Source organism: Elephas maximus, chromosome 6 (assembly GCF_024166365.1).
Source record: "Elephas maximus indicus isolate mEleMax1 chromosome 6, mEleMax1 primary haplotype, whole genome shotgun sequence".
Lineage (NCBI taxonomy): Eukaryota > Metazoa > Chordata > Mammalia > Proboscidea > Elephantidae > Elephas > Elephas maximus.
In genome coordinates this window covers 64,092,807-64,116,159 of record NC_064824.1, presented here as the reverse complement: position 1 = coordinate 64,116,159, position 23,353 = coordinate 64,092,807, and the positions used below count along the sequence as shown (strand labels likewise).

The 23,353-nt window shown below is 37.1% G+C and overlaps 1 protein-coding gene across 8 annotated transcripts in view; it reads left to right on the top strand.

Annotated features, from left to right (window-relative positions):
* LOC126078436 (sodium channel protein type 1 subunit alpha) overlaps nt 1-23,353 on the top strand; it is an 87,019-nt gene that overhangs the window by 21,164 nt on the left and 42,502 nt on the right. Inside the window, exons 5-16 of one of the 8 annotated variants that reach the window (XM_049888976.1) lie at nt 1,331-1,422; nt 2,232-2,481; nt 3,876-3,941; nt 4,621-4,762; nt 5,545-5,751; nt 8,041-8,322; nt 9,286-9,633; nt 10,915-11,047; nt 12,325-12,563; nt 14,110-14,283; nt 15,251-15,607; nt 16,794-17,276. In XM_049888976.1, coding sequence (XP_049744933.1) covers nt 1,331-1,422; nt 2,232-2,481; nt 3,876-3,941; nt 4,621-4,762; nt 5,545-5,751; nt 8,041-8,322; nt 9,286-9,633; nt 10,915-11,047; nt 12,325-12,563; nt 14,110-14,283; nt 15,251-15,607; nt 16,794-17,276 — 2,773 coding nt within the window. Of the gene's footprint in view, nt 1-1,330; nt 1,423-2,231; nt 2,502-3,875; nt 3,942-4,620; nt 4,763-5,544; nt 5,752-8,037; nt 8,323-9,285; nt 9,667-10,912; nt 11,048-12,324; nt 12,564-14,109; nt 14,284-15,250; nt 15,608-16,793; nt 17,277-23,353 lie in introns of all 8 variants that reach the window. The other 7 variants (XM_049888975.1, XM_049888980.1, XM_049888979.1 and 4 more) reach the window with 7 other exon arrangements.

Here is a 23,353-nt window from a genome sequence, read left to right as displayed (position 1 = left end):
AAGGTTTTCAAAGCTGTGACCTTTTGGAAGCAGATCGCCAGGCCTTTCTTTAAGGCGCTTCTAGGTGGGTTCAAACTTCCAAACTTTCAGTGAGTAGTCCAGTGCTTAACTGTTTGTGTCTCTCAGAGACTCCTGCCTGTCTAGATACACTTAGCACAATTTCTGCAGACCAGAAAATTTCCTCAATGAAGAAGAGAGTCAGAAAACGAATGGGAGACCAGTTGGAAGTAGGTGAAAGTAGAATGTGGAAGAAGGTGGACCAATGCCACAAACTTTGTCCTTCCTACAGAAGAGATGACTTTCTTGGCTTCCTGCAGGTGGCAGACAGGAGGAAAAGTGGATGCCCTGATACATTCAGAGTTACAAGTGTTGCCAGGCTCTAAATTCCGTATCTGGTCAAGATGAGCCAATTTTTCACCACTCCCTCTGGCCACAACTCAAAAGAAGGCATATTGGGGCCTCTGTTCCTTGAGAATATACTAGCAGCAATGGCAGAGCAGCATTCCAAAGACCAAACCCACTGCTGTCCACTTGATTCTGATTCATAGCGACCCGATAGGACAGGGTAGAACTGCTCCATAGTGTTTCCAAGGCTGTCAATCCTTACTGAAGCAGACTGCCACATCTTTCTCCCAGGGAGTGGCTGGTGGGTTCGAACCGCCGACCTTTCGGTTTGCAGCCTAGCGCTTAACCACTGTACCACCAGGGCTCCTAGAGCAGCATTACCCAAATCCAAACCAAGTGCTGTCAAGTCGATTCCGACTCAGAGCGACCCTATGGGACGGAGTAGAACTGCCCCATAGAGTTTCCAAGGAGCAGCTGGCGGATTCGAACTGCTGACCCTTTGGTTGGCAGCCGTAGTACTTAACCACTATGCCACCAGGGTGTCCAGAGCAGCATTGGACCCCCCTAAAACATTGCTCTTAATATGACTAACTTTCACTCAAAAGTTACACTATGAAAAACTTAATATGTACAGAAAGGCTATTAAGCAATCTGCCTTTTTCCTGCCTAAATTTCTGTTAGGTGATTTCATGTATTTTTCTTCTAACTGAAACCACAGCCTAGATTTTTATTTTTTCTGTTTTTACTTAATTCTCCTAAGTAAATGCTGATGTTGATTATATTGCTTTCTAAAGTGGCAACAGGAATGCATACTCTATGAAGTTTACATCTAGATAACGGCTCTTCGCACTTTCAGAGTCTTGAGAGCTTTGAAAACTCTCTTTGTAATCCCAGGTAAGAAGTGATTAAAGCATAAGGTTCCTTGAACCTACAGCTCTTTCTTTGTAACCTGTTATTGTGTTTGTGTGTGAACTCCCTATTACAGATACGTGACAGAGTTTGTGGACCTGGGCAATGTCTCAGCCTTGAGAACGTTCAGAGTTCTCCGAGCGTTGAAAACCATTTCAGTCATTCCAGGTGAGAGCGAAGTTAAACACTGAGGCCGACCCTATGTCTTTTCACCACCAACATCTTTGCTTGACTTTCAGTATTACAGAAATTAGGGAATCATTACATAAAGTGTTATGAGAAACTGATCCTTACTGTCTGGACCTAGGTTTTTGTTCTTTCACATTTTTTCATCAGGCTTGGAGTTTAATAGTTTCTTGCATGAGACACTAATACACGGTCTGTTATCTGCACATAAAGATGCTGTGTTGTTGGGTTTTTTTTCTTTTTCTTCACTTCACTTGAACCAAGAATTTGTTCCCTGTTGAATATACCAATATATAACTTCTTATTTATTATAGGCATTGACAGCTATGTAAATCCTAATTTTGCTAACAAAAGATAATAAAGAGCGGCATGAAACTGAATGGAGGATCTGTTACCTTAAAGTGCAGCTATACATCAGACTGTCTCCAGTTTTAGAGCAAAATCTTTTCTACTTTAAATAGAAACTTTTAAATATATATTCAATTTGTTATAATACTGACAACTGACCCTAATGGAAGTGTGGGACAAATTTCATTAGCAAAAAGGAGAAACACAAGATCCTTATCTTAATATAGGCTCCCTGGAGATCATGAACCATTTCATTGTTTGAGGGATTGTTACATCTTTGTTCATCTCCATCAGCTCTTCAGCCTTCCATGAACTATTGCTCTTCCACTAGCGTTGCAATGATATTTGGACGTAGGCATGGATTCTATGCTTTCAAGAAAATTGTGTGATGCTTTTATTATTTCAGATATGTTAAAATTTCATTGTGATCTCCTTTCTTTCAGGCCTGAAGACCATTGTGGGGGCCCTGATCCAGTCAGTGAAGAAGCTCTCAGATGTCATGATCCTGACTGTGTTCTGTCTGAGTGTGTTTGCTCTAATTGGGCTGCAGCTATTCATGGGCAACCTGAGGAATAAATGTGTACAATGGCCTCCCACCAATGCTTCCCTGGAGGAACATAGTATAGAGAGGAATGTAACTGTGGATTACAACGGCACACTTGTAAATGAAACTGTTGTTGAGTTTGACTGGAAATCGTATATTCAAGATTCACGTAAGCATTGTTGTCGTTGTTAGTTGTCATCAGAATAGAACTACTCACTCCATAGTGTTTTCTTGACGGTAATCTTAATGGGAGCAGATCACCAGGACTTTTCTTCTGTAGTACTGCTGGGTGGGTTCAAACCACCAACCTTTAGATTAGCAGTCAAGTGCAAACTAAATTATTTAACGGAAATGTAAAAAAAAAAAAAAAAAAATGATCCCATAATAGGTTGTGGTCTATTAAAAAAAAATTACCTAATTAGTCTATTTTAAAGTATTTAAAATTACGTTTTTATTTCACCTTTCTTTCCCCTAGATTTTGAATAATAGAACATTTATATTTCTGCAACTAATTTTAGAGCTCTGATAATCACTTTATTGATGGTTTACACATACATTTAATTCTTTTATTGATAGCTATTCTAGTTTTGACTCTTAAATGCAACTTTCTGTTGTATCATCATGTAGGAGGCTGAAGAATTTAGCTAGAAAGAAATATTCTTAGGAACGTTGCTGAAAATTCTTCTCATGATGATTGAGACAATCAAATGAGATAAAATATGTGAAAGAGCTTTGGAAATTCTAAAGTGCTGTACAAATATAATCCATTAAATGATAATTACAGAATGCCTTTTATGTACCAAAATCGTACAAGATGCTGGGGGAGATAATGATGACAGCCCATGGCTTCATGATACTTTGAGTTTAGTGGATTATTGTTACTGTCATTTTAGAGAAGCCAAATGAGACCTGAAGATAAACATTATTCTTATAGTTGAAAAGTAGTACTATATCAAAAAAGGGAATTATAATTAATTAAGCTTTAGAAGAGAATAATAGAAAATATTTTAGTAGCTAATGCTATATAAAAAAAAAAAAAAGGCACCTTTTATTGTAAGCTGCCTGTAATATATCCGGGGAGTTGGTAGAATGTATAAGTAATTTTTTTTAAATGTATATAGTGTTAAAAAACAATAGAAGACCAGAAAAGATATAACCCTTTTGTTTTGAAATATGTCATTGTTTTGAGAAAGGCAAGAAGTCCCTCTCATTTTTATCTCTTTTTACAGAATGAAATTTTATATTTCTGAGGGTGGTGGAAAAACACTGACACCTTTCTAAAATATTATGTTAGTACCTGCGATTATCATTAATTTTACATTCATAGTGAAGAATTACTTTGTACTATTAAGTGTCTAATCCCCTTAATATAATATCTAGTATTTGGAAGGAGACAGGGAAAATTCTTATGTCTTTGAATGAATTATTTAATAAGTTTTAAAATTACTCAATGAATTCTACAATTAGGACCTAATCTTCCTGTTGTCCTTTTAGTATTTTCAGTAATGCAATATTCCTTGTATCACTTTATTTTTTTTCATACAGGGTATCATTATTTCTTGGAGGGTTTTTTAGATGCACTGCTGTGTGGAAACAGCTCTGATGCAGGGTAAGCCAATAATCTGTGTGTGTGTGTGCGTGTGTGTATACATAAATATGTGTGTTTTTTCCTCTTTTTTTAGCAACTGACAAAAATAGCCAATCAATTTTATTCACGCTAATTTTCTATAATTAAGATTACTTTTCAAGTGAGAGATTAATTAAATATTAGGCAAGTTTTTCTTTTTTATAAAAAAGCAGTACTTTTATCTATAATGCCTATTTCCTTTAGATAAAATATAACCAAAAACCTGTTGCTGTTGAGTCCATTCCAACTCATAGCGACCCTATAGGACAGAGTAGTACTGCCCCATAGGGCTTCCAAGGAGCCGCTGGTGGATTTGAACTGCTAACTGGTGGGTAACAGCCGAGCTGTTAACCATTGCACCACCAGGACTCCGAATCAGCTCTGGAAACTCCACAGTAAGGAAAATGAAATGGAGAGATATATGAAAATGCTAATTATCAATGGAAAATAGTTTTGTAAAGTATTATTAAAGGATTGCACCTTACAATATGAATGGTAAAATTGGCTAGTGGTTAGTAAAATTATATTAAGTCCAAAGTTGAGAAATGTATTATTATTCTTTGAAATAGCAAATCTTGGCAAGATGTTAAAAGTATAGCATGCCACCAGAATAAAAAGACATCAGAATACCTTGTAATACTTCCTTTTGCCCTGTTTACAGCCAATGTCCAGAAGGATACATGTGTGTGAAAGCTGGTAGAAACCCCAATTATGGCTATACAAGCTTCGATACTTTCAGTTGGGCTTTTTTGGCCCTGTTTCGACTGATGACTCAGGACTTCTGGGAAAATCTTTATCAACTGGTGAGAACCTGAATAGACACATACTGCATTTAAGTAGAAGTGTGCAAGAAAATCAATTTAGTTATGAAATCCAAACCACAGCATAATACAGTGGAAAGAAGAAAAACAAAACAAAACCCCCAAACCAAGCCTGTTGCCATTGAGTCAATTCCGGCTCAAAGAGACTCTATAGGACAGAGTAGAACTGCTCTGTAGGGTTCCCAAGGTGATAAATCTTTTTGAAAGCAGACTGCTGTATATCTTTCTCCCACAGAGTGGCTGGTGGGTTTGACCCACCGATCTTTCAGTTAGCAGCCCAGTGCTTAACCGCTGTGCCTCCAGGGCTTGAAATCAGGAGATTTGAGTTCCTCTATTTTATTAATTGGAACACATGTTTAGCATGGTGATGCCAGGGATAGAACTTCTCTCCCGTTTCACCTTTCCCACCCTTCATAGACATGTCCTCCCCTCAGTCTTATCCCTGGTTTCAAGTCCTATCACTCGAGTGGGAGATGATGAAAAATGAAGGCTCAGCTCTTTAATGGGGGTCTCCGTTGTGTTTTAATGACTCCACTTTATTCCTGGTGAATCAAAGAATGCCATTCTAGAGATGAGAATGTGAACGCATGAGTTAGGGGAGAAGTCAAAGGATGAGGTTAAAACAGTTCAAGGGTAGGAGGGCTGTGGCCAACATAATTATTATCTTATTGGAGTCCTGTAAGACACATAAGTAATTTGAAAGTTGAAGCCACCAGTTAGTGAAATAATATTGAAAAATATAATTCTGATATTCTTGTTTCCAGACATTACGTGCTGCTGGGAAAACATACATGATATTTTTTGTGCTGGTCATTTTCTTGGGCTCATTCTACCTAATAAATTTGATCCTGGCTGTGGTAGCCATGGCCTATGAGGAACAGAATCAGGCCACCTTGGAAGAGGCAGAGCAGAAAGAGGCCGAATTTCAGCAGATGCTCGAACAACTTAAAAAGCAACAGGATGCAGCTCAGGTAAATTTACCAAAGCAAATGTGCTCCCCTCACTGCATGATCCCTTTACTTCTTTCTTTTTGCTTATTACAAAAATTCTAAAAAGTAAGAGACAGGTATTTGTTTTAAAGTACCTACCAGAAGAGATTTTTTTTTTTTTTAACAGAAATTGGTAGAATCAGGATTTCTACATTTTAATTAAGTACCCGGCTACTAACCAGGAGATCAACAGTTCAAGTCCATCCAGTGGCTCCATGGGAGAAAGATCTAGTGACCTGCTTCTGTAAAGGATTATAGCCTATGGGGCAGTTCTACTCCATCACGTGGGGTCGCTATGAGTTGGAACTGACTCGACATCACACAACAATAGCAAGCCCTTTTAGTTTAATTATTCAAGACATGTATAATATTGACTATAATAGAACTGTCTTGTACCATTTTCGTTATCTTAAGAGTCTCAGAATGAAAGGAGAAATGTGATATTTGGGTCTTCTCAAGTGGGAAACTTTTTTTTTTTTTTTTGCCCTTTCTTATCTTTTTTTTTTTAATAATTTTTATTGTGCTTTTTTTTTTTTAAGTGAAAGTTTACAAATCAAGTCAGTCTGTCACATATAAGCTTATATACACCTTACTCCATACTCCCCCAAGTGGGAAACTTTTTAATGAATGAATATATTGGCAGTTGGAGAAAATCTTAACAAATCACCTTTTCTTAAAAAAATCTTACTGGCTATTACATAAAAAGATGTCCACCCAGTTCTCAGAAGATAGTCTCTTCCTTTCTTCAAATAAAAATATGCTGACTTTTAATGTAGTTGTCTAATTGCCTTTCTGACATAAACAAGGAGGCTATCAAATAGTATAATGTCCTCTGGTAACGGCAGTGTCCAGTAGGCATGTGAAAGTCACCAATCTTGCAGAAATCAGATAATATGAGAAGGATTACTTGTTCTTAAAGTGAGGTGTCAGTACTCACAGTACAATAAATTGTAAAATGCCTCTCCTATCACTCCCTTCTTCTTTGCTCTTTCTATTTAGCATATGAACAAACTTACTGTCTTTACTAAAGAAGAAAGTTGCTTTGGGAATATTAATTTATTTGCAAGAGTCCCTGTGTTGGGAGTTGTTGTTGTTGTGTGCCACGGAGTAGATTCTGACTCATAGCAACCCTGTAGGGCAGAGTAGAACTGCCCCATAGGGTTTCCTAGGCTTAATCTTTATGGGAGCAGATCACCAGGTCTTTTCTCCCGTGGAGCCAGCCTCTCCTAAGTTTGAACTAACAACCTTTCAGTTAGCAGCCAAACACTTAACCATTGTGCCACCAGGGCTACTTGTATTGAGAGTACTACAGGAAAAATGACACAAAAAGTGTCAAATTGTACCAGTACAAGATGTGATGAAAAGTGTTATCTTTATTCCATGCCCTTGTGGCCAGCAAGAAACAGTGGTGAGTTGAAGACAAATGGAGGTGGTTTTTGGAGAACTGATGAAAGTCTTATCTTGCTTAGCAGGAAACTTTTGACCCTTTGTGTTGTATTCTTCTGGACAGAGTATCATAGAGGAGTGAGAAAGGGATTTTATCATCTTTCACAAATTCAACTGATAACATTTCAAAGGTATTGAACAACCCAGTTTCAATAACTGGAGAGGGCATCTCTGATCTTTATCGTATTCCTCGTGCCTTTGTATATATGACCTCATGCAACTCATCTGATTTTCTTCCATGGTCCAGTTTCTTTTTCAGAGCAAAGAAAACAATGATAACTAAATACCAATTTTTAGAGTAAACTGTTTCTCAAAAAGTAATATGAATTTATGTCCTTGTTGATGCCTGATTGATCTCTTTTGATATGTGACCTGTGAAGCATAATACAGACAGTTATAAATGTTAACACACAGGAAACCAAATTATCTCTGAAAGCCTTCATTAAGTGGAAATAAAAACATCACCCTTCACTTTCAGAGCTGCTTCTACATGAAATCAGCTTCAGTCAGACAAATGTATTTTTTAAATACCATGCAAATACTTGAGCTATTTTTAACCAATTGTCTTTGAGTTGACTCCGACTCATGGAGACCCGCATATGTGTCAGAGTAGAAATGTGCCCCATAGGGTTTTCAGTGGCTGATTTTTCAGAAGTAGATAGCCAAACCTTTCTTCCAAGGGGCCTCTGGGTGGATTTGAGCTCACCACCTTTTAGTTAGCAGCTGAGTGCTGTTTGCACCATCCAGGGACTCCTTGAGCCGTTTTATAAAATTATAAAGTTTTCTCTAGTGCCATGTTGAAACCATTTCTCCACAATGTAGCAGGCAGCAGCTGTAACTGCCTCGGAGCATTCCAGAGAACCCAGTGCAGCAGGCGGCCTCTCTGACAGCTCATCCGAAGCCTCAAAATTGAGTTCCAAGAGTGCTAAGGAAAGAAGAAATCGGAGGAAGAAAAGAAAACAGAAAGAGCAGTCTGGCGGGGAAGAGAAAGATGAGGATGAATTTCAGAAATCCGAATCTGAAGACAGCATCAGGAGGAAAGGGTTTCGCTTCTCCATCGAAGGGAACCGACTGACGTATGAAAAGAGGTACTCCTCCCCACATCAGGTATGGCCCTCTTGAGTTAATTCATGCATGAATGAAAACTAGACCGCTGAAGGGAGGGGAAAGTTAAAATGGACTTTTAAATTTTCATCAGCTGAGTGACTGTTACTTTACTTGAATTTAAATCTGTCCTCTCTTCACATAGTTATGAGAAAGTTGTATTCCACGTGTATTTAAGTCTACAGCTTGGTACAGTTGCAACAACACTGAGTTGAAAGTCAGGAAACCTAAATTCTGATCCTGGTACTGTCTGCTCTTACCGTCTGTAACTAACTACTTTTTCATCTTTCTGGTTTCCAGCCTTCTTGAAGAAAAAAAAAAAATGTGGATTTTGGACTAACTTATAAGAAATGTCCCTTTGGTTATCTTACTATTTTATGTTTTTTATTCACTTAACCTCTTTATAAACCATCATATATCCTGAAAATATTACTTATGGTACAGTTCATTGAGAAGCATATCGCTTTGAATTTCAGAATTGAACTTCTAATTCCAACGACACTGTGCCTTATAGGAGAAACAAGAATAATAGTTAATTTAAAGGAATTTTACGAAGATGGAATAAAACAATTTAGAAAGTGTTGAAATTCCCTGAAAAAGCAACAAATGTGACCTTGTTAAGGTCATGCTGCCAATGTTGACTGAATGTTTACAATGTGCATTGCAATGTACTAAGAATGTTTTCTTTTGAACGTGAGAAATGGTGGGTCATGTTTGTTTTTGAAATATCTTTTGGTTGCGCTATATGTCCCCATTCTTTAATCCTAAGGACTAAAAGCCCCCTCCTGTAAAACTAATTTATTTTAATCTGAATGGATATAAAATGAGAACGTTAATTAAAAGGAATGAGTCACATTTTGTTATGAATACGGAAATCCCCTTCACTTACTTTTGCAGAATGAAAGCACATTCCAAAGGGTCATTTTAATATGATTCTCCTTTTTTTGTTGTTGTTCAAACTTTTAGTCTTTGTTGAGCATCCGTGGCTCTATATTTTCTCCAAGGCGAAATAGCAGAACAAGCCTTTTCAGCTTTAGAGGGCGAGCAAAAGATGTGGGATCTGAGAATGACTTTGCTGATGATGAGCACAGCACATTTGAGGATAATGAGAGCCAGAGAGATTCTCTGTTTGTGCCCCGGAGACATGGAGAGCGACGCAACAGTAATCTAAGTCAGACTAGTAGGTCGTCTCGGATGCTGGCAATGTTTCCAGTGAATGGGAAGATGCACAGCACTGTGGATTGCAACGGTGTGGTTTCTTTGGTTGGTGGACCTTCAGTTCCTACATCGCCTGTTGGACAGCTTCTGCCAGAGGTGATAATAGATAAGCCAGCTACTGATGACAATGTAAGGAAGTTTTAAATAGTTTAGGCATGGCTGGCTCAGTATTGCTGCACCGGCCAGTGTTTCTACAGAATGGAACCCTTTGAGAATGATTCCTGGTTGGTCAAGCTGTGAATGCACCTGCATCTTGTAATACCTTTAATAGACTAACCAACTAAAACTTAAAACCTCAACTCACTCCTGCATTAAACCTGAATGCATTTACTTATAAACCTGCTAAGGATAAATTAGACACAGTAATAAGCCATAGCCTCCAGTTGGAGGATTTGCTATATACCCATGCTGAGTTTAGATAGCAGAATGTCCTCTAAGGCCCTGTACAAAAATAAATCAGTGATTCCTATACTTAGTGTGAAGAGTATATAATAAACCTTTCCAACCAATTCTTCCTTATAACTCTAGTTTAGAAAATTTTTGAGAAGACTGCATAAACAGCTTCATTGTTACCTTGAAATTTCTAGTTTTCATATTTGTTTTCCAAAAAAAATGCTGATATAAGTCTTCTCAGATCTAATCTAAATGAAGAGACACAAATTATTCATTCAGGCAGTTAAAATAATTGTCTGTGTACAAAGGCTGTGTATGTTTTTGTGAGTGTACCACAGAGCAGGAATTTCTAATAGATGTTGCCTCTTTTTTAGACTGTTCAGTTACTTGGGAATATATCAGCATGCTGAGGCATGACTAGGTCAGAATTAGATGACATATTGCTTCGGTACCCTGGATGAAACTGTTATCCATACAGCATGTGTTTTTTTTTTTTAACATACAGTTTGTGTTGTCAATGACCTTCCATGTCTTGCATCCAGAAAATGAGATTGTAGCTATGTGTGTTGTAATGATTTGTATTTGTTTAAAAATAACTGGCTACCTTCTAAATACCAAGTACCTTGATCATTGATGTGACTTTTCATGTTACTAGTTTTTTACCACCAGTGCAGAAATAAGGGTAACTATAAATATGACTCTCCAGAGATTTATCAACTATATCAGAACTCTATCATGGCTCAAAAATATGTGAAATCAAAGGGTTAAGAAAACTCTTCTTGCTATATGACTAAATGGTTAACAGTTTGAATTCCAGGTTAATGATACAATAAGTCAGCACTATCTGCCATCACCAACTAAATATGGAAGTGCATGATGCATGTGTTTCATGAAATTTACTGTGTTACCTTTGGTTGTTAGCTTATCATCTTGCTCAAGATAATCATTTAAAAGATTAGCTTTTTTTTTTTTTTTTTTAAACAGGGAACAACCACTGAAACTGAAATGAGAAAGAGAAGGTCAAGTTCTTTCCATGTTTCAATGGACTTTCTAGAAGATCCTTCCCAAAGGCAGAGGGCAATGAGTATAGCCAGCATTTTAACAAACACAGTAGAAGGTGTGTAACAAATTCCACTGCTGTTTCTGTTATTTTCACTAAACTTCTCTTGTCTCATTTGAAATAAATATTCATGAGTGGAAAACAGTACATTCTAATGAGAAGACAATAGGTCTTATTTAAGAGATACTGCTTATTATATCTACTCACATAATCTGGAAAATTCAAAATATTTATTTAAACTCAATGATATTGAGACTGTTTTTTCTAATGTGTGTGTGGTAACTCTTTTTTAAAAATTCAGAATAAAGCATTCCTGTTAGGGGCTTCTAATTCCATTGGTCATGGTAACCCTCTCTGTTCTGTCCCACTTAGCTTAGATCTCCAGCAGCAATGCTGGCCCTTCTCTCCTCATAAAAAAATACTATCCATACACTGTAATATTATTCAGCCATAAAGAGAAATTAAGTACTCATACATGCTATAACATGTATAAACCTTGAAAACATTATGCTAAGTGAAATAAGTCAAACATAAAAAGATAAATATTGTATGATCTCAGTTACTTACCTATTGCCATTTAGTATTATTCATGTAATATCTAGAATAAGAAAACACGTAGAGACAAAAGTTTGTTAGTGGTTACCAGGGGCTGGCGGTAGAGGGAATGGAGAGTTATTGGTTAAAGGGTACTGAGTTTTGGGTGATAAAAATCTTTTGCAAATTGGTAGTGGCGACGGTTACCCAACATGGTGAATTTAAAGTCATTGAACGGTATACTTAAAAATTGTTAAAATGGAAATTTTTTTTGTTATATATATTTTGCCACAATAAAAAATTTTTTTAAGTAAAAGAATACTCTGAAGATTTAAAGAGGTGCGGAGAATAGGTCATCTTCACAAAATAAAAGTGAGGTAAAAAGATAATTCTTGGTTCTTAGAGATCCTTACTCCCATCACTTATAACTAAGTATGACATCATAGCCAGACATTAACATAAGGCCACACAAGCATCTACATTACCCCAAGCCATGTTCCTATTGGCACTTGATTTAAATGACCACTCATTTAACGAGGTCGAGTACCGAGCCACAATGTCAGTGCATGAGAGAAAAAAACAATTGTTACCTCTACTTTATTTGTATTTAAATAACTTTGAGAATATGAAGAGTAAACTCTATAGTTTTTTTTTTTTTTAATCAAGTACAAAAGAAGATTGAGTCTTTGTAGCAAATGAAAATGTGTTGATTTCTGAAAAGAAATCTAGTGGATTTGAAATAAATAAATATGGGTTTATAGAAAATGTATCTTTGAGTGGCTGTTCTTTTTTTAATCTAGAACTTGAAGAATCCAGGCAGAAATGCCCTCCCTGTTGGTATAAATTTTCCAACATATTCTTAATCTGGGACTGTTCGCCATATTGGTTAAAAGTGAAACATATTGTCAACCTGGTTGTGATGGACCCATTTGTTGACCTGGCCATTACCATCTGTATTGTCTTAAATACTCTTTTCATGGCCATGGAACACTATCCGATGACAAAACATTTCAATCATGTACTTACAGTAGGAAACTTGGTAAGCATATTGGAAGGTAAATGTGTTCAGTCTTCAAATTTTCTGTTTGAGAAACTGTTTATATTTAATAGCTTATAGTGGTCTTTTAACCACCCTTCCTATCTCCTGCCCCACATAAGATGGGAATGTTATCTAGCTGATTTGACCCTACCTTTTGCCAAAATAACAACCCTTAAAGCCAACGCAAAAACTGAGAAAGACAACAATAGGCATAGGCTTACTGTACTACCTGAAAAGTCCACAGTGATATTCACAACTTTTACAAGATGCAGAAATAGTTCATAGTTTAAGTACATAGTGTTTTTAATAATCTTATCACAGTTTCTTCAGCAGTAGAAGGTTAACATTAAGTTGTGGATTATTTTATCTTATTTAGTCATCATCATTGTAGGCAATAATTTAACAGCTCAAAAAATGTTTTCAGGAGCTAGGTAGAACATGTATTGTTTTATCCACCCATCTGTATCAAAACGATGAAATATTGAAAATCTTCAGTGCATTTTGTGTATTATATGATTCAATCAATCAATCTATTGCCTTCGAGTCAATTCTGACTCATAGCAACCCTATAGGGCAGAGTAGAACTGCCCCATAGAGTTTTGAAGGAGCGCCTGGTAGATTCAAACTGCTGACCTTTTGGTTATCAGCCACTACACCACCACTACACCACCAGGGTTTGTCAGTCGACTCAGTTTAGGAATATTTGTTTTTATTTGCTGAAATGCATGCAGTAATGTATGCATTTTCCATAGAATTTGTGCTGAAGTTTACATTGTTTTTAGAGTAAAAGGCAAAAACAAGTATAACATTTCTCAGTGATTTTAAACCTCTTCTATTTAAACTATGCGAGTAATTTTTTTTTCACGTGCATGGCAAATAATGACTAATTAAACCAAACCAAACCCGTTGTTGTCGAGTAGATTGTGACTCATAGCAACCCTATAGGACAGAGTAGAACTGCCCCATAGAGTTTCCAAGGAGTGCCTAGAGGATTTGAACTGCTAACCTTTTGGTTAGCAGCTGTAGCACTTAACCACTATGCCACCAGGGTTTTCAATAACTAATTATGCACGTATTATAAGAATAGATAATCATTTATAATGATAAGTACTTGATTTGAGGGAAATGGGAATATGACTATAGATAAATAAAACTGTTCATGGGCAAAATTTTGTAACTGGGCAGTGTGGAGAGTTTAATGTAATGAAGGAACACTAGAGAAAAATAGAAAATTTGCGTTCAAATCCTAGTCTTGGCAATTTTCTAGTTGTATGATTTTGGGCAAGTCATTTTACCCATCTGAAAACCTTCCTTTCTTATCTCTAAGGTAATTGTTGTAGTACTTGAATTGTCCACGGAATAGAGCTTCTGTGAAGATAAAATGAGATAATGTACATGAGAGCCTTTCTTCAACTATATATTACTATGCAAATAGAAGTTAGTAATAGACTTGCCATGAGGGAAAGTGACATAGACATTTTGTTCTAAAAACAAATGTTGTTCCACTTTATCATTAGCTAATTGAGTAATTTTGTTTCGATTTTAGGTCTTCACTGGAATCTTTACAGCAGAAATGTTTCTGAAAATTATTGCCATGGATCCTTACTATTATTTCCAAGAAGGTTGGAATATCTTTGATGGTTTCATTGTGACACTAAGCTTGGTAGAACTTGGCCTTGCCGATGTGGAAGGATTATCAGTTCTCCGTTCATTCAGATTGGTAAAACACAAAACAAAACAAAAACCTTTCCAACAATCAGAGTTCTTGCATAGTACTGTCATAGATTTTACCATATAACCATTAACTTTTTAACTTTTTGTGTAAAGTTGGCATTATCAAAAACTACCTAAGTGAAGAAATTATTCCTACTTAACTAGAAAAACCTTTATTGAAAAGAGTATAATCACGTAGATTAATATATTACTTGATTGCTATTTTGACTAATTATTATTTCTAGAGACTATTGCAGTTAATATTTCCAGATGTAAGTAAATATTTTTAGTGAAAATGCATAATCTTTTAATAGTTACTTAAAAATATCCACTGCCCTTTATAGTGGTGAATGCCAATTTAATACGAGATGTCCATTCAGAAATTTTTCCTAATTCTACCTCTGGAAGAAAATGCACCTTCACAAGGTCAAAAGAGCAATTCTTCAGGATTACAAGCATGCCCAGAAATTCATATATATGCCCTTGCAAGTCGGGAAAGAGTTAGAGTCATGGGAAGTAGTCCAGGTTTGTCAATGCAGAAGCATCTACCTATATCATTGCCCCCCAAAAGCATTAATGAACAGTAAGGATTTTTCTCCCATTATATCAGACTCAATATGATCTTATTTGGCCTCTTACTGGTAAATGGATCTCTTTCAGCAGAGGTTGTTGTGATTCAGATGTTAATATTATAGTGTCAGGCCTGATATGCCTTAGAACCACCTTCAAAAAACAAGAATGGATGTTCACCAGAGGAACATCAAAAATTCACTCCCAGGGAAAATGGTCTACATGGGTAAAATGTGCACAAACAGAGTCTTTCTAGGTGATACAGAGAATTAGCTATGAGCCCAAGAGGGTGCAAGGGCAAAGTAGACAGTGTTAGAATTTAATTTTAACCATCATTTCTTGGTAAACCTCAATATAGGTAAGGCTTTGAAAAATCATAATAATTCATATTCTTTATTTTCCAGCTCCGAGTATTCAAATTGGCAAAATCTTGGCCAACATTAAATATGCTAATAAAGATCATTGGTAATTCAGTGGGGGCTTTGGGAAATCTAACCCTGGTGTTGGCCATCATCGTCTTCATTTTTGCCGTGGTTGGCATGCAGCTCTTTGGTAAGAGCTACAAAGATTGTGTCTGCAAGATCTCCAGCGACTGTGAACTCCCACGCTGGCACATGAATGACTTCTTCCACTCCTTCCTGATTGTGTTCCGTGTGCTGTGTGGGGAGTGGATAGAGACCATGTGGGACTGTATGGAGGTCGCTGGCCAAGCCATGTGCCTTACTGTCTTCATGATGGTCATGGTCATTGGAAACCTGGTGGTATGTACCCACTTATGTATTTCAGGAATAGATTAAAAGCGTAATAGCATGGTGACAATTTTGTCAAAAATAAATCAGGATTATTCATTTAAAAAGTCTCTTACTTTGGGAATGCCTGTAGTCTCATTTAGACAGCACTGCACTATAGCAGTGACCCCACAATTTTTATACTCAATTGTATTGTGTCAGTCATTGCATGACATTTATTAAGTGATCTACAATAAAGTATCACTGATATTCCAATAGAGTATCTCCAGTACAGTATTGGTAGTAGGCTATGCTAGGAATTTTATGAATTCAGAAATAAGAAAGGGAAAATTCTGAAAATAAAAATTTAGGGTAAGTCTAAACTTATGATATAAGACTAAGAAGTGGTGTCTTTAAGTGTTCATAATGATTTTGCCATTTCCTTGCCACTTCTAGGCGTATTGCGTTCAGTCGCTCCATGTCACATGGCAGATACATTAGCCAGCCTGGGTTCACCAATTCTCTAGTGGCTCTCAATCAAAACAACAGATGGCTAATGAAGCCTGCAATTACCTTAATGGAGTAACTGATCAATCCTCTCTCTCTTGAACCTGAAACGTTACTGTTTATAGTGTAAAAATATATAATATATTCTGAAGAGTGTGTACATTATTGTACTAGTCTCATGGAAATATTATGGATCTTTAAAAATAGTTCTGATTACTTAGCAGTGGGGTATGAGAAATCCAACAGATTAAGAAAACAAGTGGCAATGTCTATGTTAAACCATCAATCCTCATACTGATTATTTTTAATAAATATCCAATTTAATATCTCCGTTTAACAAAAAAGAAACTATAGAAGGTATTTAAATGCATAATTACAAACATTAACACTTTTTTAACTTTAGAACTTTCTACAGTACATGTATAGATCTGTTTTCTTATAATTATACAGTTTTAAACTTAGTGAAACCTTAGACAAACTCATTCAGCTTCTTCATTTTACAAATGGAAGAACTTGAGACCAACAGAAATCATGTCTTTGCCCAAGTATGTTCCCATTGAGCAAGATCACAAATTCAGATCGCCCAGCTCCTAATCACTGTGTTATGATGTTTCCCTCTTTATAGTTTCCTCCTCATTTAGAGGAATAAGTGATCTCAATCTGTTCTGTATATTCGGGTGAAATTATAATCGTGTCTGTATTGTTTTTAAAGGTCCTGAACCTCTTTTTGGCCTTGCTTCTGAGCTCATTCAGTGCAGACAACCTTGCCGCCACGGACGATGATAACGAAATGAACAATCTCCAAATTGCTGTGGATAGGATGCACAAAGGAGTAGCTTATGTGAAAAGAAAAATATATGAATTTATTCAGCAGTCCTTTGTTAGGAAACAAAAGATTTTAGATGAGATTAAGCCACTTGATGATTTAAACAACAAGAAAGAGAGCTGTATGTCCAATCATACAGCAGAAATTGGGAAAGACCTCGACTATCTTAAAGATGTAAATGGAACTACAAGCGGCATAGGAACTGGCAGCAGTGTGGAAAAATACATTATCGATGAAAGTGATTACATGTCATTCATAAACAATCCCAGTCTTACTGTGACTGTACCAATTGCTGTTGGAGAGTCTGACTTTGAAAACTTAAACACGGAGGACTTCAGTAGTGAGTCAGACCTGGAAGAAAGCAAAGAGGTAGGATTCTATAGATGTGGGTAGATATAAATTTATATACCTATGTGTACGTATGTATGCATAGTATTACCTATACTTTTGATTTTATATTTTCAGTATAGAGTTTTCTTGCCATCACATAGAATTTTATTTCACTGAGGAACCAAACATTTAAACCCAAGGAGATAATTGATAAATTGAAGAATAATATGGTGTATATGTCAGTTTTCTCATCCTTAGAAATGCATTTTAATAAATGATATATGAATTAACGAGTGAGTAAAAAAATCATCTGATTTAATCCTTATAATAACCTAGAAAGGAATGCATTATCCTAATTTTTCAGATAAGAAAACTAACTTAGGTGACTTAAGGTCACAGGACTACTAAGAGGTGGAGCTAAGACTTGAATTTAGAGCCTTTGTCTACAAGTTCTGCCTGTCTTCCGTTACACTGGCTCTCTTACATGAAAGAGAATTTAACGGCAGCAACAACAACAAAAAGATGTAAGATGTTCTGGGTTCAGATAGTACCCACTGTAGCTCATCTAACAGGAAATAGTCTGTGTAGCTTCTCCAGTTAAAATTACATTGACCTACTTCATGCTCTGTGAGGTTTCATATCTTGGAACATTGCATTAATTGAAATTTTAAATGTTAGGTCAGTAGAAACTTTAGAGATAATTTAATGCAATGTTTCTCCAGTTGTGAATTGTGACACAGTAGGAGTCGAGAAACCACTTTATTGGACAAATATATATTTTTAATTTTAATCAAATATATTCTGTTTGATTATGTCAGATTATGCATAGGGATAAATGTTGGTTCATGAAGCTTTTTTTGCTGTGCTGAAATTTAATGCATTATTTATCTAATTAGACCACACTCACTAGGTACATGGGTACAATTCCTGTAGTCAGGAATTCTTAAGTTTAAGAAACTGTTTCATTTCTTGGAAGGTAGCGGTCACGAAGCCTTCCCCACCACAGGCAGAACAGATTGCTTACCCTGGGCTCATACATCTTACAAAGTACCGTACTATACTTTATAATAGCTACTGGTGGCTCAGTAGTTAAGAGCTAGTCAGCTAACCAAAAGGTGGGCAGTTTGAATCCACCAGCCACTCCTTGGAAACTCTATGGGGCAGTTCTACTCTGTCCTATAGGGTCGCTATGAGTTGGACTCGACTCAGCAGAAATGGGTTTGTTTTGGTTTACTTATATCATAAAATCTCTTTGAAGAAGACCCTCAGCAAGATGGATTGACACAGTGGCTGCAACAATGAGTTCAAACATAACAACAGTTGTGAGGATGATGCAGGACCCAGCAGTGTGGCAGTGTTTTGTTCTATTGTATATAGGGTAGCTATGAGTTGAAACTGATTCAATGGCACCTAACAACAAGAACGTGTCTCTCCTTTTATGTTGTGGCCTACTTATATGTATTTGGTACATACCTTGGCATTCATTACTGCCAGATGTCAATAATGCACAAAATAGTCGAATAGTAAATTTTTAACTATTGTCTTAAATGCAAAATGCCAGATAATGAGTCAGTCGATAAGTGAGGAGTGGGTGAATATCTCTTTTGGAATAACAACAATACATTACCAAAGTTCTTAGGGAAAAAATACTCGTTTTTGCTATCAGCGGGCCCCAGAATACAGAGTAAAATTGTCATGTGGGTCCATGTAATTTCGGTTATGTTAGTAACAGCTATCATTTGCTCAGTGCTCACCATAATCAAAACACTGTTTCAACTTTGCAGTCTTCACACTCGACATAGGTATTATTATTCTCGTCTTACAGATGAGGAAATTGCACATGAAGAGTTTAATAACTTGCCAAAGCCACACAAATACCAGGTGGTTGATTGTGGATTACAGTCCAATCCAGTCAGTCAGATAGGATCTAAACTCTTAACCACCACACTAAATCTCCTTAATGATATCTGGAAGTGTAGTTTCTTGGCACATCTTTGAAATAAACGATACTGTTATTTGCTAATTAATTATAGATACAAACCATAGAGCTAACATTATCTACCAATCCCTTCTCTTAAAGCCAGAGGTGTCTTGGAGTTCTCTGTCTCAGTCCTAGAAGTACACTTCCTCCTGCACTGGGCTACACTTAAGTCTGATGCTTCTGCACCCCACACCGGCCTGGGGAGGCAGGTCATTTCCTAACACGACAATCAATATTCTAACAGAGCACTTATTCTCCCAGACTCTGGTTACTCAAAGTTGTATTTAAGGAACATCGTTTTCTGAGTTTAGAGCTACCTGGAAGAGTCTTCCCATTACTTAGAAGCACTCCTAAGGTTGCATCATAATTTGGGAGGTCTTTTTTGAGGCCAGGGATAACAGTAACCATGTCTTGCCTTAAGTCTGCAGCATGTAACAAAATATTTATGGAATGAATGAATAAATGAGCAATGAATAATTATTTCTAGGTTCCCATTTATTTTCCCAATCATATTACCTGTGTGTGTACATGGTTTTTTTTTTTTTTAATTTACTTGCTGCCTTGCTGATGTTTTGCCATTTGATACTTTTATCCTTATTCAGTATGAGTTAAGCAGCATGTGACATTTTTCAACCTAGGCACATAATGCTGAATATTAGCAGACTAAATTTATGCTACCACAGAAGGCTCTAGAGTGAAGCCCTTACACAGGCAGTGCCAATTTAAAAATGTACTTGAGGGCAGGAATTATGTCAGTTTCACTTACCACAGTGCTATGAATTGTATTGTGTTCCCCCCAAATGTATATCAACTTGGCTAGGCCATGATTCCCAGTATTGTGTGGTTGTCCACCAATTCGTGATCTGATGTGATTATCAGAACCAAAACCAAAGTCGTTGCTGTCAAGTTGATTCCAACCCATAATGATCCTTTAGGACGGAGTAGAACCTACCCCATAGGGTTTCCAAGCAGGTCTGGTGGATTCGAACTGCAGACCTTTTAGTTAGCAGCCAAATGCGTAATCACTGCACTGCACCACCACTGTCTCCAGGTGATTATCCTATGTGATGTAAATCCTAACCTCTATGATGTTAATGAGGCAGGATTAGAGGCAGTTGTGTTAATGAGGCCAGACTCAATCTACAGGATTAGGTTGTATCTTGAGTCAATCTCTTTTGAGATATAAAAGAGAAACGAGCAGAGAGGAAAGGGGCCTCCTACCACCAAGAAGTAAGAGCTGGGAGCAGAGCACGGCCTTTGGACCCAGGGTCCATGTGCTGAAAAGCTCCCAGACCAGGGGAAGATTGATGACAAGGACCAGAGCCGACAGAGAGAGAAAGCTTTCCCCTATAGTTGGTACCCTAAATTTGGACTTCTAGTCTCCTAAACTGTGAGAAAATAGTTTTGTTTGTTAAAGCCCTTCACTTGTGGTATTTCTGTTATAGCAGCACTAGATAACTAAGACACACAGCATACCCAGAATTCAGCACAGTGCCCAGTAAATATATGTTAAATAAAAATGTAAGAATAAGAAGGCTCTGATTAATCTTGAATCAAAATAGATAAATACCAAGACTTCTGCAAATATCCAAATTCATGAACACCACAATAATATACAATTTTCCCCATAGTAAAACATTAGATAACATGCCTGGGGAAATTGGGTCTGAGAAATGGGTGTATATGCCTCCAGCTTTTCTTTTAGTACTTCCTCTTTCACAGCCTCAGGGTCAATGATCCATTAATTGTTGTCGGTCCTGTATTACCTTATCTCCTTCTTTCTAAGCATCTGTCAGAAGCTCTCATAGATGATCGAGATTTTCTAATCCTAAATGAAATAAAATAATAAAAATAGAAAATATTGTTCCTTTGACCTCAGCTCTTCCCCATTTCTTTCCTAATTGTTTCCTTGAATTAATTGCCAATCCTCTTTAATAGATAGTCTGTACTCACTGTCTCCCATTTTCCACTACTCAGATGCCTTGACATTTCTCTTACCTGGTTTTCATCTCTCTCAAAAATCACCAGTGTTCTCTTATTACCAAGTTTAGTGACCCTTTCCCAGTTGATCATCTGAAATATTTGCTAAGTCTCAAAACTCTATCATCTCTGGCTTCCAAAACTTCATCCTGCTCTCCTCATAGCCATCTGGTCTCCCTTCAGATAATAACTACGAGGAGCCTGAAACTCATTCTCAACTTCTCTCTTTTTATTGGAAGCCCTCTCATCTAATTCACTGCCAAGTCCTGTAGATTCTACCTCCTAAATCCATCTCCAATCTCCACCTCCACCTATCATCCAATATTTCACCAATGTCTTGAATACAGCTTTGCTTCTGGGGGTGGGAGGAGGGGGATGAAGGAGGAGAAAAGAAAACACGGAATTTTCGTATTGCTGCCTGACAACTGTTCAGGGAATGCTTTGTAGAGTCCCATCTGGGCCTCGACTGGGTTTGTCTTGATCAACCCCTGCCTATTTCCTTGTCTTGAGCTACAAGATGGCAGCTAGTGAATCCATAATAATGAGCATAATGAAATACATTTCTCACTTTCTGTTTCCTGTTTCTGTGAAGAGTGGTACCGTCTAACCAGTGCAAACCTCAGCTACCTCTCCCTGGCATCAATCTATTATCAGGTACTGCTATGTCTGCCTATCCTTGTCCACTTCTCTGTATCCCCTCTGACTCAATCCAATGTCAGACCCACATCTGCTCTCACTTTTACTGCTACACCTTCTAGTTGGGGGGTCCAACATTATTATTGCCCCCATTAATACAATTTGCTCACAATGATAAGTGCTCTTTCCAAAAGGCCAACCTGGTCATAGCTTGTTCCTCTTTCTGATCTTTCAGGAGCTCCTCAGTGCTCTGAGGATGAAGTCTATACTATTTAATGCAGCCTACAAGGCCATACAAAAAGTGGCCCCTATTCCCCGCTCCAGTTGGAATCCTGTTTTCCTCCACTCTGCTTCACCTGGCTCATAGCCGCAGAATTCATCCTTCTAGTCCCAAATGTCACTTTCCTCTACTTTGTCCTTCATACTGAGTTAGGTGGTGTCCCTCTGTGCTCTCAAGACACCCTATACTAACCCTATTATGTTGTGTTAAAAAAAAAAAAATGTATTAGGTGCCATTAAATTGATTTTGACTCATAGCAACCCCATGTGTCAGAGTAGAACTGCCCCATAAGTTTTTCTAGGCTGTAATCTTTACAGAAGCACATAGTCAGGTCTTTCTCCTGTGGAATTACTGGGTGGATTTGAACTGCCAACCTTTCGGTCAGCAGCCAACCATTTAACCATTTGTTTTGCCACCAGGGCCCTTAACTCTATCATAAAAGTGCAATTGTTTATTTATCTGTATGTTCCATCTGATCGTGAATTTCTGAGGGCAAGTATGTTGTCTGTTATATTCACTATTTTATTTTCAGGTACTAGTTAAGAGGTTTGGCATGCACTAATATATTTTTGTAGGTGAAAATGTCACACATCTGCAAATACATGTATTTCAGACTATTAAAACAAAACATTGCTGTCCAGTTGATTCCAACTCATAGCGACCCTATAGGACAGAGTAGAACTGCCCCATAGGGTTTCCAAGGAGCAGTTGGTGAGTTTGAGCTGCTGACCTTATGGTTAGCAGCTGAGCTCTTAACTACTGCTCCACCAGGGCTCCATTTCAAACTGTAGACTACTGTTATTAAAATGGTTACCATTTACCAAGTAAGCGCCATGCCAAGCATTTTTCCATGTTATTTCCTTCAATTCTTATAACAATCATGCCAAGTAGGACCATTGGTCACCCCATTTTACAACAGAGAAACCCGAAGTTTGAGGAGATTAAGTTACTTGCTTAAAGCCCACAAAAAAGAGTAATTGTGTTTCAAATGCAAGTTTGTCTGATTCTCAAACGAATACTCTTGATCCTTTTGTTACACATTTTCCTTACCTAATAGACACTTATTGATTTGTTAAATATATGAATAAAAGTTATCATTTAATATTAAAAATTAATGTCAGGAGAATATCAGAGAGACTGTGCTCAATTCAAAAAAATGAATTTAGCAATGGAAATTACTCTTTTGATTAACAGTTTTGGTTTCTGGCTTGGGTCTGTATTTGCAATTTTGCAGAATGT